The 17,500-nt window shown below is 51.7% G+C and overlaps 1 protein-coding gene across 1 annotated transcript in view; it reads right to left on the bottom strand.

Moving 5' to 3' along the window:
• Positions 1-17,500, bottom strand: part of LOC110161869 (lactase/phlorizin hydrolase) — a 26,640-nt gene that overhangs the window by 4,703 nt on the left and 4,437 nt on the right. The window contains exons 2-18 of the mRNA XM_055150545.1: positions 16,983-17,500; positions 16,857-16,924; positions 16,701-16,781; positions 16,356-16,446; positions 14,314-14,670; positions 13,959-14,164; positions 13,611-13,712; positions 13,143-13,310; positions 12,492-12,975; positions 10,010-11,563; positions 8,304-8,572; positions 7,357-7,647; positions 7,043-7,241; positions 6,286-6,488; positions 6,050-6,156; positions 4,737-4,868; positions 558-778 (exon numbers count right to left, since the gene is read on the bottom strand). The exon at positions 16,983-17,500 is cut by the window's right edge and continues 657 nt beyond it. Coding sequence (XP_055006520.1) covers positions 558-778; positions 4,737-4,868; positions 6,050-6,156; positions 6,286-6,488; positions 7,043-7,241; positions 7,357-7,647; positions 8,304-8,572; positions 10,010-11,563; positions 12,492-12,975; positions 13,143-13,310; positions 13,611-13,712; positions 13,959-14,164; positions 14,314-14,670; positions 16,356-16,446; positions 16,701-16,781; positions 16,857-16,924; positions 16,983-17,500 — 5,051 coding nt within the window. The remainder of the gene's footprint in view (positions 1-557; positions 779-4,736; positions 4,869-6,049; positions 6,157-6,285; positions 6,489-7,042; positions 7,242-7,356; positions 7,648-8,303; positions 8,573-10,009; positions 11,564-12,491; positions 12,976-13,142; positions 13,311-13,610; positions 13,713-13,958; positions 14,165-14,313; positions 14,671-16,355; positions 16,447-16,700; positions 16,782-16,856; positions 16,925-16,982) is intronic.

The following is a 17,500-nucleotide window of genomic DNA, read 5'->3' as shown; positions in this document are numbered from 1 at the left end:
TACCTTTGAGGGCCTGGTTGATGTACTCGGTGTAGTAGTAGTAGTAGTAGTAGTAGTAGTAGTAGTAGTAGTACCTTTGAGGGCCTGGTTGATGTACTCGGTGTAGTAGTAGTAGTAGTAGTAGTAGTAGTAGTAGTAGTAGTAGTAGTAGTAGTAGTAGTACCTTTGAGGGCCTGGTTGATGTACTCGGTGTAGTAGTAGTAGTAGTAGTAGTAGTAGTAGTAGTAGTAGTAGTAGTAGTAGTAGTAGTAGTAGTACCTTTGAGGGCCTGGTTGATGTACTCGGTGTAGTAGTAGTAGTAGTAGTAGTAGTAGTAGTAGTAGTAGTAGTAGTAGTAGTAGTACCTTTGAGGGCCTGGTTGATGTACTCGGTGTAGTAGTAGTAGTAGTAGTAGTAGTAGTAGTAGTAGTAGTAGTAGTAGTAGTAGTAGTACCTTTGAGGGCCTGGTTGATGTACTCGGTGTAGTAGTAGTAGTAGTAGTAGTAGTACCTTTGAGGGCCTGGTTGATGTACTCGGTGTAGTAGTAGTAGTAGTAGTAGTAGTAGTAGTAGTAGTACCTTTGAGGGCCTGGTTGATGTACTCGGTGTAGTAGTGTTGTCGCAGCCTGTCGTTCAGCTCCATGATTCTTTGACTCACTCCGTTCTCCGTCACCAGGATCGGGGGGTTTCCATAGTTCATCTTGATGAAGTTTAAAATCCGTCTGAATCCAAACGGAGTCACTTTGAGCCACCCAGAGCCAGAGTCCAGCCAGGACCGGTCCACCACCGTCGCCGTGCCCCTGGAACACAACCGCTGAACTCAACCGCTGAACACAACCGCCGAACACAACCGCCCAACACAACCGCCGAACACAACCACCAACTCAACCGCCGAACACAACCACCCAACTCAACCGCCGAACACAACCGCCGAACACAACCGCCCAACCGCCAACCGCCGAGCACAACCGCAGAACACAACCGCCGAACACAACCGCCAACTCAACCGCCCAACTCAACCGCCCAACTCAACCGCCGAACACAACCGCCCAACTCAACCGCCGAGCACAACCGCCGAACACAACCGCCCAACTCAACCGCCGAACACAACCGCCCAACACAACCGCCGAACACAACCACCCAACTCAACCGCCGAACACAACCGCCAACTCAACCGCCCAACTCAACCGCCCAACTCAACCGCCCAACTCAACCGCCCAACTCAACCGCCGAACACAAACCGCCCAACTCAACCGCCGAGCACAAACCGCCGAACACAACCGCCCAACTCAACCGCCCAACACAACCGCCCAACACAACGCCGAACACAACCACCCAACTCAACCGCCGAACACAACCGCCAACTCAACCGCCCAAACTCAACCGCCCAACTCAACCGCCCAACTCAACCGCCGAACACAACCGCCGAACACAACCGCCAAACACAACCGCCCAACTCAACCGCCGAACACAACCGCTGAACTCAACCGCCGAGCACAACCGCAGAACACAACCGCAAAACACAACCGCAGAACAACAACCGCAACACAAACCGCCCAACTCAACCGCCGAACACAACCGCCCAACTCAACCGCTGAACACAACCGCCCAACTCAACCGCCGAACACAACCGCTGAACTCAACCGCCGAGCACAACCGCCAGAACACAACCGCCGAACACAACCGCTGAACACAACCGCCGAGCACAACCGCAACACAACCGCCCAACTCAACCGCGAGCACAACCGCAGACACAACCGCCAACTCAACCGAACCGAACCAAACCACCGAACACAACCGCCCAACTCAACCGCGAACCAACCGCCGAACACAACCGCCGAACAACAACCGCCCAACTCAACACAACCGCCAAACACAAACCGCCGAACACAACCGCCCAACTCAACCGCCCAACTCAACGCGCCAACACAACCGCCCAACTCAACCGCCCAACTCAACCGCCGAACACAACCGCCCAACAACCCCAACTCAACCGCCCTCAACGAACACAACCGCAACGCCAACCAACCGCAAACACAACCGCCGAAGCACAAACCGCCCAACTCAACCGCCCAACTCAACCGCCGAACACAACCGCCCAACTCAACCGCCCAACTCAACCGCCGAACACAACCGCCGAACACAACCGCCGACACAACTCAACCGCCCAACTCAACCGCCGAACACAACCGCCCAACTCAACCGCCCAACTCAACCGCCGAACACAACCCGCCAACACAACCGCCCAACTCAACCGCCAAACCGCAACACCGAACACAACCGCCCAACTCAACCGCCCAACTCAACCGCCGACAAACCGCAGAAACACAACCGCCGAACACAACCGCCCAACACAACCGCCCAACACAACCGCCGAACACAACCGCACGAACCCAACAACCGCCCAACTCAACCGCCCAACTCAACCGCCCAACTCAACCGCCCAACTCAACCGCCGAACACAACCGCCGAGAACAAACCGCCGAACACGCCGAACACAACCGCCCAACAACAACCGCCCAACACAACCGCCAACACAACCGCCCAACTCAAACCGCCGACACAACCGCCCAACACAACCGCCCAACCAACCGCCCAACACAACCGCCCAACCGCCCACAACCGCCCAACACAACCGCCCAACTCAACCGCCGAGCACAACCGCCCAACTCAACCGCCGAACACAACCGCCCAACTCAACCGCCAACTCAACCGCCCAACTCAACCGCCGAACACAACCGCCGAACACAACCGCCGAACACAACCGCCGAACACAACCGCCCAACTCAACCGCCCAACTCAACCGCCCAACTTCAAACCGCGAACAACAACCGCCGAACACAACCGCCGAACACAACGCCCAAACTCAACCGCCCAACTCAACCGCCGAACACAACCGCCGAACACAACCGCCGAACACAACCGCCGAACACAACCGCCGAACTCAACCGCCCAACTCAACCGCCGAACACAACCGCCGAACAACCGCGAACACAACCGCCCAACTCAACCGCCGAACACAAACCGCCCAACTCAACCGCCGAACACAACCGCCCAACAACCGCCCAACTCAACCGCCGAACACAACCGCCCAACTCAACCGCCGAACACAACCGCCCAACTCAACCGCCGAACACAACCGCCCAACTCAACCGCCCAACTCAACCGCCCAACTCAACCGCCGAACACAACCGCCCAACTCAACCGCCGAACACAACCGCCGAACACAACCGCCGAACACAACCGCCAACTCAACCGCCGAACACAACCGCCCAACTCAACCGCCGAACACAACCGCCGAACTCAACCGCCCAACTCAACCGCCGAACACAACCGCCGAACACAACCGCCCAACAACAACCGAACACAAACCAACCAACCGCCCAACTCAACCGCCGAGCACAACCGCAGAACACAACCGCCCAACTCAACCGCCGAGCACAACCGCCCAACAACCGCAGCAACACAACCGCACAACTCAACCGCCGAACTCAACCGCCCAACTCAACCGCCGAACACAACCGCCCAACTCAACCGCCGAGCACAACCGCAGAACACAACCGCCCAACTCAACCGCCGAGCACAACCGCAGAACACAACCGCCCAACTCAACCGCCGAGCACAACCGCAGAACACAACCGCCGAACACAACCGCCGAACACAACCGCCGAACTCAACCGCCCAACTCAACCGCTGAACTCAACCGCCGAGCACAACCGCAGAACACAACCGCCCAACTCAACCGCCCAACTCAACCGCCCAACTCAACCGCTTCAACCGCCAAACTCAACCGCTGAACAAACCGCCCAACTCAACCGCCGAGCACAACCGCAGAACACAACCGCCCAACACAACCGCCCAACTCAACCGCCGAACACAACCGCCGAACTCAACCGCCCAACTGTGTGTCATTTTGAAATTCAATAGATCTTTTTCACAATGGCTGGATGTCGGGTAAATGTCAGTCCCGTTTTTCTGTGTAAATGTGTGTGTAAATGTGTGTGTAAATGTGTGTAAATGTGTGTGTAAATGTGTGTGTAAATGTGTGTGTGTAAATGTGTGTGTGTAAATGTGTGTGTGTAAATGTGTGTGTAAATGTGTGTGTAAATGTGTGTGTAAATGTGTGTGTAAATGTGTGTGTAAATGTGTGTGTGTAAATGTGTGTGTAAATGTGTGTGTGTAAATGTGTGTGTGTGTGTGTAAATGTGTGTGTAAATGTGTGTGTAAAATGTGTGTGTGTAAATGTGTGTGTGTAAATGTGTGTGTGTAAATGTGTGTGTAAATGTGTAAATGTGTGTGTAAATGTGTGTGTAAATGTGTGTGTAAATGTGTGTGTGTAAATGTGTGTGTAAATGTGTGTGTAAATGTGTGTGTATGTGTGTGGTTTTCTCCAGCAGCTTCATAAATCTGCCACAAGACCAAATCTTCAACCAACATGGATAGGTTCACTGACACCACCTGACCCCTGACCCCACCCTGACCCCTGACCCCGCCCTGACCCCGCCCTGACCCCTGACCCCCCTGACCCCGCCCTGACCCCGCCCTGACCCTGACCCCGCCCTGACCCCTGACCCTGACCCCGCTCTGACCCCTGACCCCACCCTGACCCCTGACCCCACCCTGACCCCTGACCCCGCTGACCCCTGACTCCCTGACCCCTGACCCCGCTCTGACCCCTGACCCCGCGCTGACCCCGCCCTGACCCTTGACCCCGCCCTGACCCCGCCCTGACCCCTGACCCCGGGTGGTGTTACTCACCGGTCGGCGTCGTAGTGCTGCAGGTTGCCGTAGTCGAGTGGAAAGGCCAGTTTGGTGGTGTAGTGGTTAAAGCCAAAATAATCATGAGTCCCTTTAATCCTCTGGATCTGCTCCGGAGTGAACTCAGGTAACCTGACAAACCAGACCAGAGGTTAGTCCAAACCAGGACTAAACCAGGTCTAAACTAAACCAGGTCTAAACCAGGACTAAACCAGGTCTAAACCAGGACTAAACCAGGTCTAAACCAGGACTAAACCAGGACTAAACAAAACCAGGACTAAACCAGGACTAAACCAGGACTAAACCAGGTAAACCAGGACTAAACCAGGACTAAACCAGGTCTAAACCAGGTCTAAACCAGGACTAAAACCAGGTCTAAACCAGGACTAAACCAGGACTAAACCAGGTCTAAACCAGGACTAAACCAGGTCAAAAAGGTAAACTAAACCAGGACTAAACCAGGTCTAAACCAGGACTAAACCAGGACTAAAACCAGGACCCAGTCTAAACCAGGACCAGGTAAACCAGGTAAAACCAGGACTAAACCAGGACTAAACCAGACTAAACCAGGTAAACCAGGACTAAACCAGGACTAAACCAGGACTAAACCAGGTCTAAACCAGGACTAAACCAGGTCTAAACCAGGACTAAACCAGGACTAAACCAGGACTAAACCAGGTCTAAACCAGGACTAAACCAGGAAACCAGGTCAAAACCAGGACTAAACCAGGTCCCAAACCAGGTCTAAACCAGGTCCAAAAACCAGGTCTAAACCAGGACTAAACCAGGTCAAACCAGGACTAAACCAGGAAACTAAACCAGGACTAAACCAGGACTAAACCAGGTCTAAACCAGGACTAAACCAGGTCTAAACCAGGACTAAACCAGGTCTAAACCAGGTCTAAACCAGGTCTAAACCAGGTCTAAACCAGGTCAAAACCAGGACTAAACCAGGTCCAAACCAGGTCTAAACCAGGTCCAAACCAGGTCTAAACCAGGACTAAACCAGGTCTAAACCAGGACTAAACCAGGACTAAACCAGGTCTAAACCAGGACTAAACCAGGTCTAAACCAGGTCCAAACCAGGTCTAAACCAGGACTAAACCAGGACTCCAGGAAAACCAGGTCCAAACCAGGTCTAAACCAGGACTAAAACCAGGTCTAAACCAGGTCTAAACCAGGACTAAACCAGGTCAAAACCAGGTCTAAACCAGGACTAAACCAGGTCTAAACCAGGACTAAACCAGGTCAAAACCAGGTCTAAACCAGGTCTAAACCAGGACTGACTGAGGATTTGGCCCGGTCTTCCTCACCTGGACTTGGTGAGGCCGGCTGCCAGGCTCCGGTCCCTGATGATGGTCTTCATGAGGTCGCTGTAATCTCCAACGAAAACGGGATGAGCGAACCAGCCCAACTGGAACTGAGAGAGAGACACGAGTGTTCACCGGACAGAACCTCCAGAACCACCAGAACCTCCAGAACCACCAGAACCTCCAGAACCTCCAGAACCTCCAGAACCAGAACCTCCAGAAGAAAGCGTCAGTCGTACCTGGACGTATCGGTGGGCGGCGTCCACGTCCTCCTGCTTGTGCGGGTTCCGAGGTTCTGCCCAGTCCGAGTTGATGGTGATGGAGATCCGTCCTCCCTGAGACGCTCGGTACCGGTCGTTGTACAGGTGCCAGGCCTCGGCGTGGGCCTTCAGCAGGTTATGACCCACGATGTACGGCAGAGTCCCCGGCCGGAACGAGATCCCTGCGCCCACCAAAACCGGTTAGGATCCAGGACTGAACCAGAGCTGAGCCAAGACTAAACCAGGATTAAACCAGAACTAAACTAGAACTAAACCAGAACTAAACCAGAATTAAACCAGAACTAAACCAGAGCTAAAACATGACTAGGCTAAAACTAAACCAGGACTAAACAAGATCTGAACCAAGACTACACCAGGACTAAACAAGGACTAAACTGGGACTCAACCAGAAATGAACCAAAACTGACCCGGAACTAAAGTACAACTAGACTAAAGTTAAACCAAGACTGAACAAGGACTGAACCAGGACTAAATCAGGTCTAAACCAGGACTAAACCAGGACTACACCAAGACTGAACAAGGACTAAACCAGGACTGAACCAGGACTAAACCAGGACTGAACCAGGACTAAACCAGGACTGAACCAGGACTAAACCAAGACTGAACCAGGACTAAACCAGGACTGAACCAGGACTAAATCAGGTCTAAACCAGGACTAAACCAGGACTAAACCAGGTCTAAACCAGGACTAAACCAGGCCTGGACCAGGACTCACCGGGCGCGGCGGCTCCGTACCCGTGGCCCACGTTGGCGATGATGTACGGCTCGTTGATGGTGATCCAGAGTTTGACTTTGGGCCCGAGGCGGGTGAACATCAGGTCGGCGTAGTCCCTGAAACGCTCCACCACCGTCTCGTTCTCCCACCCGCCCACGTCCTGCAACGCCTGGGGCAGGTCCCAGTGGTACAGCGTGATCTGCGGAGAGGCGAGCACCGATATTACAACTACTACTACTTCTACTACTTCTACTACTACTACTTCTACTGTTACTCCTCCTCGTCCTGCAGATGTTCCCCGTGTCAGAACTCGCCTGTGGTTGGATTCCGGCCTGGAGCAGAGCGTCCACCAGGTCCTCGTAGTACCGCACGCCGGGCTCGTTGACGTGTGCCGTTGTGCCGTCGGGCAGGACTCTGGACCAGGAGATGGAGAAGCGGTAGAACCCCACCCCGAGCTCCTGCAGCATGCCCACGTCCTCCTCAAACTTGTGGTAACTGTCGCAGGCCACGTCGCCCGTGTCGTCGTTGGAAACGCGGAGCGGCGTGTGCGCGAACGTGTCCCAGATACTGAGGCCTTTACCGTCGGCTCGCCACCCGCCCTCGATCTGACCCACGGAAAGAAAGAGAAAGAGAAAGAGAAAGAGAAAAAGAAAGTCCTGTCAGCAACGGGACTGAACCACAGACCAGTGCTGTAGCCAAGACCAGAACTAATCTAGACCAAGACAAGACCGAGACTTTTAAAGGTCGAGACTGGGACAAGACCGAGACTTTTAAAGATTGAGATTGAAACAAGACCAAGACTTTTAAAGTTCAAGACTGGGACAAGACCGAGACTTTTAAAAGTCGAGATCGAGAAAAGACTGAGACTTTTAAAGATCGAGACAAGACTGAGACTTTTACTCGTCGAGATCGAGACAAGACCGAGACTTTTAAAGGTCGAGATCAAGACTTTTAAAAGTTGAGACTAAGCCAAGATCGAGGCTTTTAAAGATCAAGATCGAGACAAGACTGAGATTTTTAAAGGTCAAGATCGAGAAAAGACAGAAACTTTTAAAGGTCAAAACTGAGACAAGATCAAGACTTTTAAAGGTCAAGATAGAGACAAAACTGAGACTTTTAAAGATCGAGACAAGACTGAGACCTTTAAAGGTCAAGACCAAGACTTTTAAAGGTCGAGACCGAGACTTTTACAGGTCGAGAGCTCTTGGTCTGAAAAAAGAACCTCCTAACACACTTAAGGAACCTAGTCAGACGTCAGTACCTGATAGGAGGCGGTGGCCGTGCTCCACATCATGCCGTCTCTGAAGTGTCCGTGCAGCAGGATCTCGTCAGGACCAGGAGGAAACCCGTTCTGGGTGATGATGCTGCTGTAGACCGTGGCCGAGTACTTCTGCGTCCGGGGTCGCTCCGGTTTAGTGAAGTCCACGTGGACCAGACCGCTGCCCACAGTGTAGCCCTGCAGCCACTCGAACGAGTCCATGAGAGGAGCCCCCAGGTAACCGCGAAGACGCACGCCGTCCACGCCCTGAGCTGCACGAGGAACAGTGTTAATATCACCAGAACTCAACCAGGACTGAGGATGGAGGAAATAAATGATGTTTCAGCTCTTGTTCCTGTACAAAGATGGACTGTGTTTATTAAAAAAAAAAAAAAACTTTCACTCTCCTCAAAAAACTGTTTCTTTTGTTTGGCTCAGAGCTTTGAGACTTTGAGATGGAGATGTACAGACAAACGGACTTTATTTTACATTTTCTTTAAGGGTGGGAAAAGTAATTGTTTTTTAGATGCATCGTCGATTCTGTAGACACGAAAAGAATCAGAGTTTTAAAAGTGTTTGAATCCAGGGACGTCTCTGTTAAGGATTTGTCTGAGGATTTATTACAGGTTAAGATGTTCACACACGACAGAGCGTTCGGTTGTAACGTGAACTTTTTCTCCGAGTCTGAGATGGAGACGGCTTCATGTTACGCATCTGAAAAACAGATTTAACGCAAACGCAGAGATGAACTGTTCTAAACTAAAGTCAGATAACAAAACTGAGACTTTTAAAGGCCGAGACTGAGACAAGATCGAGACCTCTGAGGGTTGAGACCGAGACAAGACAGAGACTTTTAAAGGCCGAGACAGAGACTTTTAAAAATTTACACCAAGAGAAGACAGAGACTTTTAAAGGTCGAGACTGAGACAAGGCCAAGACTTTTAAAGGCCGAGACCGAGACTTTTAAAAATTTACACCAAGAGAAGACTGAGACTTTTAAAGGTCGAGACTGAGACAAGGCCAAGACTTTTAAAGGATTTTAAAAATTGCATGAATGCACAGATGAACTGTTCTAAACTAACTCTGTCCCCGCGGACGACAGACGACTGTGAGCTGTAGTTTCTTTTATAAAAGTCTGTGGAGGAGATAAACAGTTACTCTGTCGTGGACGAGTTCAACCCTTAGTCCCACAGACCCCCCCCCCCCCCCCCCCCCCCGACATCCCGACATTTTAACACTTTGTATGTCGCCATTCTGAAAACCTGCTCATAGTTTGGAGCCTCGTACACACCGACCACGTCAACCACGGCTCTAAACCTGAACTAAAACCAGGACTAAAACCAGGACTAAAGCAGAAGTAAAACCAGGACTAAACTAGAACTAAACCAGGATTTAACTAGGACTAAATCATGCCGAACGCAGTGCGACTCCTACGCCACCAGTCCATGAAGATATTGTCCTGATAAAAGCACCACTGTAACTTAATAATTCCCTTGAAATAAAAAACCTAAAGTGCCGTCGCTCTGACCAAGGAAATAAAATGTGGGAAAAAATGTGGGATTGCAGGGACGTTTGATCAAGAAAATGTTGCAGTGCGTTTGTCTCCCGTCGGCCGCAGTAATCGATTTCCTCGTCTGCTAAATTAATTTTATCGTTGATGACGCGGACCTCAGTTCTACAATAAGGTCGAAACCCGGTCTGAAACTCACCTTTGAGCGCCTCGTCGATGTAGGTCTTGAGGAAAAACACTCTGTCAATGTCATCGACGCTCACCTTCCTCTCGGTGGCCGCCCCGTTATCGGTCACGTACACCTCGGGATTCCCGTACTCTTCCTTTATCCAGGTCAGCACCCGCCTCAGACCGAAAGCCACCGCCCTCTGACCCTTCACGCCCGTCTGCGGATAGTCCGTCAGCTCCTGCTCCACGATGTCCCAGTCGTACTCGTAGGACTGCGGTTTGAGGCGCTGCGTGGAGTATTTGGCGATTCTGGTGGTTTGGTGATTAACACAGAACACGTCTGCAGTTCCTCTGATTAAGTTCTTCTCCTCTGCGGTGAAAGTCGGCAGTCTGGATTCTTTGAGACGTTGAAGGTCGCTTTTGTTTCCTACGTGAAACTTCATGGCTTCAGGATAATCTCCGTTCTTAAAGATGGGGTGAGCGAACCATCCGAGCCTGAACTGCATGGCCCTGTCTGCGGCCTCCAGCTCTCGGGGCGTGTTCACGTCCAGCGGCTCATACCAGTCTGCGTGCAGAGCGATACTGACCAGGCCTTTCTGCGTCGGACGATATGTGGCGTACGTCTTGTAAACCGTGGCGTGAGCGAGGATCAGATTGTGTCCAACTTTATACGGAACCTCTCCAGGATTCGCTTTTAGATTTGGGGGCAACTCTCCGCTGCCGTAGCCTTTCCACGCGATTGAGAACGGGTCGTTAAAAGTGATCCAAAACTTCACTCTGTCTCCAAACGTCTTGAAGCAGAAGTCGGCATAAGCGTTGAAATGTTGGATGATTTGGTTGTTCTCCCAGCCGCCGATGTCCTGCAGCGCCTGAGGCAGGTCCCAGTGGTACAGAGTCACCACCGGAGCCACGCCCAGACCCACCAGACTGTTAATCAGGCTATTGTAATAGGCCACACCTGGAGCGTTGGGCGTTGTAGTCATGCCATCGGGAAAGATCCTGGACCAGGAGATGGAAAATCGATAGGACTTGACTCCTAAAGCTTTAATCTGGTTTAAGTCTTCGGTCAGTTTGTTGTAGCTGTCGCACGTCACATCTCCAGTAGCATTTTCTGGGATTCCACTGGAGCTCTTATTAGTAAAAGTGTCCCAGATACTGGGGCCTTTCCCTTCAGTGTTCCAGGCTCCTTCGACCTGATAGGCCGAGGACGTGACTCCCCACAGGAAGTCGTCGGGAAATGTTCCGTAATAATACATTTTGGTTTGGAACTCTGACCAGTGAGAGAACTTCTCCCACACCACTGACGCCTGGGAGGGCACCTGTGAGGCGGGCAGGTTCTTCAGTCCCGGCGTGAAGGAGACGGGCGGAGGGGAGCGCGCCGCCTTGAGGCCGTCGCCGGCTCTGTTCTGTTCGATGATCTGCGAGTAGACGTAGGCGGACGTTTTGGGCGTTCTGGGACGGTCCGGAGACGTAAAGTCCACGTAGTGAAGACCAAAGCGCTGACTGTAGCCGTGAGCTCCTTCAAACCCGTCCAACAGAGACTCGACCGTGAAGCGCCGCAGGTCCACTTTGTCCAGGACTATGGCTGTAACCAGAGACATGAGACATGAGACACATGAGACATGAGACACATGAGACACATGAGACACATGAGACACATGAGACACATGAGACACATGAGACACACATGAGACACATGAGACACATGAGACACATGAGACACATGAGACACATGAGACACATGAGACATGAGACACATGAGACACATGAGACACATGAGACACATGAGACACATGAGACACATGAGACACATGAGACACATGAGACACATGAGACACACATGAGACACATGAGACACATGAGACACACACATGAGACACATGAGACACATGAGACACATGAGACACATGAGACACATGAGACACATGAGACACATGACACAGAGACACATGAGACACATGAGACACATGAGACACATGAGACACACACATGAGACACATGAGACATGAGACACATGAGACACATGAGACACATGAGACACACATGAGACACATGAGACACATGAGACACATGAGACACATGAGACACATGAGACACATGAGACACATGAGACACATGAGACACATGAGACACATGAGAGGTGACGGGAGGCGTGGTCACTGAGCGACCTGCCAGATCATGACCACGCCTACAGGAAGACACAGGTGAGACACACACCAACATGAGACACAGCAGCACCGAAACATGAGACAATCACTGAGACAAAAAGAACAAGAATTAAGAATAAGAAGACAAATGAACACATGAACATGAGACATGAGACACATGAGACACATGAGACACATGAGACATGAGACACATGAGACACATGAGACACATGAGACACACGAGGGACAGACACAAGACACTGTTTCCTGGAATCGTGCAGGTGAAAGTTTAAAGAACAGAATGAGTTTTAGAAAGTTCTCTCTGAGTGGAGCATCATTATTTAGTGAGTGGAGGTGACCTCTGACCTTTCAGCGCCTCGTCCACACAGCGGCGGATGAACTCAGCTCTGGTGGTGTCCTGCAGCAGCTCGGCGTCGCCCCCTGTTGGCATCCCCACTCCGGTCAGGTACAGCGGCACGCTCCTCTCTCTCAGATACTTCTCTGAAATGTCCTTGAGCAGACTCCGGAGTCCTCCCGGGTTCAGGTAGATCCAGTCGGAGGCGGTGGGCGTCCACGTCGGGTCTACGTGCGTCTGGTAGTCCATGAGCGCCTCGGGGCCGGAGCCGCCGCAGGACGCCCTCTTGTGGCTGACCAGGCGCGACGTGTAATGCGTCAAACCGAAGAAGTCGGCGGTTCCTTTGAGGCGGAGCTTCTCCTCGGCGCTGAACTGCGGTAAAACGGCCGGAGGGTTTCCGGGACATTCTTTGGCTTTCAGCTCCACCTGGGACTTGAGCTCCGGAGGGTAGTCGCCGTCCACGAAGATGGGGTGAGCGAACCAGCCCAGCATCATCTGAAAAACAGACAGTCACCGTGGAAACGAGGAGTCACACCGGAGTCACACCGGAGTCACACCGCGCAGGATCCTCAGGACGACCTACACCGCGAGCGCGTAATGTTCCGCATTGTGTTTTTCTCTCCCGCGGCGTCTGTGTGCGATGTTCCTGGGTGTGGCTTTACCTGCAGGTACCTCTGGGCGGCGTCCTGGTCTTCTGGGTTGTTTGGGTCCAGGGCCTGTGCCCAGTCGGAGTTGAGAGCGATGCCCACCTCTCCTCTCTGCGTGGCGCGGTAACGCTGGTCGTACAGGTGCCAGGCCTCGGCGTGCGCCTTCAGCAGGTTGTGCGTCGCCTGAGAAACAAACAAAACAAAAACAAGGATTAAGGTTTAGAGTCTGAACGGACCTGAGCTCAGCCGATCTAAAGGACAGACTCAGACTGAGCTGTGCTAAACCAGACTGAACAAAAGTCTGAGGCTCCAGATCCAACGCAGGAGAAGTGGATTTACACCACGACACCAGAGACCTGAGCCTCAGGACTCTGAGACAGTCCAGTCCAGTCCAGGTCCAGTCCAGTCTGGTCCAGTCTGACTTATTTTTCTCTAATCAATTTATGCCACACAAGCGTCGCTTGGCACTGGGGCTGTTTGTACCTGGAAGGCGCTGCGTTGGTAGTCTCGGCGCCATGGGGGGTGCTCCCCGGTGCCGTACCCGGCGTGACTCACTGTCCAGGGGCTGCTGAAGGTGATCCAGTCCTGCACACGGAGAGGTCACAGGTCAACTCTACAAAGTGTTATCTGTTTACTCTCTAAACCTTCATTTAACTCTGGATTTGGGTTAAACAGGAACTTTGGTCCAGTTTTACTTCATGAACTTTTGACACAAATGTTAAATTAACTCTAGAACAGAGTGACTCAGAGAAACTCTGAGGAAATGTTGACTTGACTCTGTGAGAGTGAATTGTGCGTGTGGTGTGTGTGTCGGTGTCAGGTGCGTCTCACCTGGACTCGGTCTCCGTATCGGGAGAAGCAGAAGTCGGCGTAGTCCCTGAAGGCCTGGACTATGGACGGGTCGGTCCAGCCTCCAGATTCCTGCAGCGTCTGAGGAAGATCCCAGTGAAACAGAGAAACCAGAGGCCGGATCCCAGACGCCAACAGAGCGTCTATGAGCGAGTCGTAATACAGAGCCCCGTCCTCGCTCGCAGAACCTGACACACGGACACGGAACACACGGAACAGAGTGAGCAGAACCTCACACACGGAACAGAGCACATAGAACTGAGAGAACAGAGAGTGAGGAGAACCTGACGGAGAACAGAGAGTCTCCCCTGTCAGGTGTCACCTGTCAGGGCCTCACCTGTCCCTGTGGGGAAGATCCTGGCCCAGGAGATGGAGAAGTGATATGAGTCCACGCCCAGTCCTCTGAGCAGAGACACGTCATAGGGCACTTTGTTGTAGCTGTCACAGGCCACGTCTGCGGAGTGGCGAGTCTGGTGTCTGTCCCAGATGGTTTCTCCTTTACCCCCCTCCCTCCAGCCCCCCTCCACTTTAAACGCAGCGCTGGAGACGCCCCACTGGAAGCCCGCAGGGAAGGAGGCGCCGCTGCGGGGGGCCACGTCCGACCAGAACCTGTGAGAGACGCTGTCGTCCAGAGACAAACCCAACACCACCGACACCTCGAACCCGACCAGGTCCAAGTCCCACTGGAGCTGAGCTGGAAACACACAGAACCAGGACTAAACCAGGACTGAACCAGGACTGAACCAGGACTAAACCAGGACTAAACCAGGACTAAACCAGGACTAAACCAGGACTGAACCAGGACTGAACCAGGACTAAACCAGACTAACCAGGACTAACCAGGACTGAACCAGGACTAAACCAGGACTAAACCAGGACTAAACCAGGACTAAACCAGGACAAGGACTAAACCAGGACTAACCAGGACTAAACCAGGTAAACCAGGACTAAACAGGACTAAACCAGACTACTAAACCAGGACTAAACCAGGACTAAAGGACTAAACCAGGAAACTAAACAGGACTAAACCAGGACTAAACCAGGACTAAACCAGGTCCAGGATAAACAGGACTAACCAGGACTAAACCAGAAACTAAACCAGGACTAAACCAGACTAAACCAGGACTAAACAAACCAGGAAAACCAGGACTAAACCAGGATAAACCAGGATTAAACCAGGATTAAACCAGGTCTAAACCAGGTCACAAACAGGTGTGGTTCATCTGTTGATGTGATAAATCCAAATCAAAGTCCGGATCATAAATGTCTCGGACTTGTCACAGTTTATTTTACATCATATAATAATTATAATTATAATGTCTGGGTTTTAATGATCTTTCATTGGGTCGTTAAACTTCGTCTGTCGAGGTTCAGACACAAACCGTCGTTCAGTCTGAAACACGCCGAAGCACAAATGCACATTTAACGATTATTTGGACAAGAAATTCCCCGTTTTCCGTCCTGGTCGAGACGAGTGTGAGTCCAGGTGCTCAGGCTGCGAGGTGCGAGTGGCTCAATGTTGATAACTCAATAAATGACTCAATAACTCTACAAAGTGTTATCTGTTTACTCTCTAAACCTTCATTTAACTCTGGATTTGGGTTAAACAGAAACTTTGGTCCAGTTTTACTTCATGAACTTTTACACAAATGTTAAATTAACTCTAGAACAGAGTGACTCTGTCAGAGTTCATGTGTCGTCATGTTTGTGTGGAGCCTGGACCTCTGCTCCAGTGGATATGACTGGAGGTTATCTCCAGGTCATGAAAGAGCCTCAGGTCTGACCTGGAGTCAGGGACAGTGCGGCGCCGCGATTACACACAAACCTCACATTTACACTGGACGGAGTTAAAGGAAACTCAGGTCTGACCTGAACTTTACACTCATCCTGGGTTTGGGAACGTTCCTCTAAACTCACGATCATGATTCAGTTTTCAAGTCGCGCTGAGGAGAAACCTGCTCTACTGCAGTACTCTGAAAGTACTGTAGTAGTAGTAGTAGTAGTAGTAGTAGTAGTAGTAGTAGTAGTAGTAGTAGTAGTAGTAGTAGTAGTAGTAGTAGTTTATTTTCTTTAATCATGTACTTCACAGACTGTTATAAATATTTCACATAAAACTCTGACCAAAGGAGTTTAGGCTCCGACCGTCCACACGTCCCAGTTCAACCAACTGATCTAAACCAGGACTAAACCAGGACTAAACCAGGTCTAAACCAGGACTAAACCAGGACTAAACCAGGACTAAACCAGGACTAAACTTTAAAACCTAAACAGAACCAGGTTTAAACCAGATCTAAACTAAACTAAACCATAAACCAGGACTAAACCAGCCAGGACTAAACCAGGACTAAACTAAACCAGGTCCAGGACTTGTTGGTAAACCTGTGAGCAGGTTCCCCAGGACCTGCTGGTGGTCCGTGCAGTGGTCCAGGTGGATGGAGTAGATGAGAACAGGTCGAGGTCCGGACACTCTCTGAAAAACACAACTCACTTTAGACGCACAACAAAAAGTCTACGACAAATAAAATGACACAGAAACACTTTTATTTTGTAAAACACTTTTAAAGTGTCAGAAAAATGTGTTTCTGGTGTAAATTGTGCTGAACTTTTGGACAGACGTCAGTTTGAACGCTGCACTTTTGGCTCCGTGTCATGTGTCTTTGAAATGAAACGTTTTGGCCTTTTCTGTCGAGCGTCTGGGTTTGATTCGGTCTAAACTCCTCTGACCTTTATGTTTGCGATCGTGTCTCCAAACGCAGACTCCACGTCACAGTCGTGGTGAAGCTCCACGGAGAAGAAATCCACGGGCTGAAATCAGACAGAGGCTCAGAAACGGCGCAGCAAACACGGACGCCATCTTTGGGACCGTTTAGAAAGACTCACCAGGTCCGACCGGAGCTCAGGCAGAGACGACAGGTCCCGGGATTTCACCCCCAAAGACAGAACGTGATCTGAGGAGAAGAACAAACCAGTGAAACCACAGCTGCCCCGGGGCAAACTGACGCCAACCTGACTGACAATCTGTGCCATCTGCCTCAAGCACATCAACAAGAACCCAGGAACTCCCCCGAGGAACCCCCCCGAGAACCCAGGAACTCCCCCGAGAACCCAGGAACTCCCCCGAGAACCCAGGAACTCCCCCGAGAACCCAGGAACCCCCGAGAACCAGGAACTCCCCGAGAAACCCAGGAACTCCCCCGAGAACCCAGGAAACTCCCCCGAGAACCCAGGAACTCCCCCGAGAACCCAGGAACTCCCCGAGAACCCAGGAACTCCCCCGAGAACCCAGAACCCCCGAACCCAGAACCCCGAGAACCCAGGAACTCCCCCGAGAACCCAGGAACCCCCGAGAACCCAGGAACTCCCCGAGAACCAGGAACTCCCGAGAACCCAGGAACCCCCGAACCCAGGAACTCCCCGAGAACCCAGGAACTCCCCGAGAACCCAGGAACCCCCGAGAACCCAGGAACTCCCCGAGAACCCAGGAACTCCCCCGAGAACCCAGGAACTCCCCCGAGAACCCAGGA

This window comes from Boleophthalmus pectinirostris, unplaced genomic scaffold (assembly GCF_026225935.1).
Source record: "Boleophthalmus pectinirostris isolate CB_2022bp ecotype Guang Dong unplaced genomic scaffold, ASM2622593v1 HiC_scaffold_1, whole genome shotgun sequence".
Taxonomy (NCBI): domain Eukaryota; kingdom Metazoa; phylum Chordata; class Actinopteri; order Gobiiformes; family Gobiidae; genus Boleophthalmus; species Boleophthalmus pectinirostris.
The sequence above is the reverse complement of the archived record's forward strand: the minus strand, read 5'-3'. Positions and strand labels throughout refer to the sequence as shown.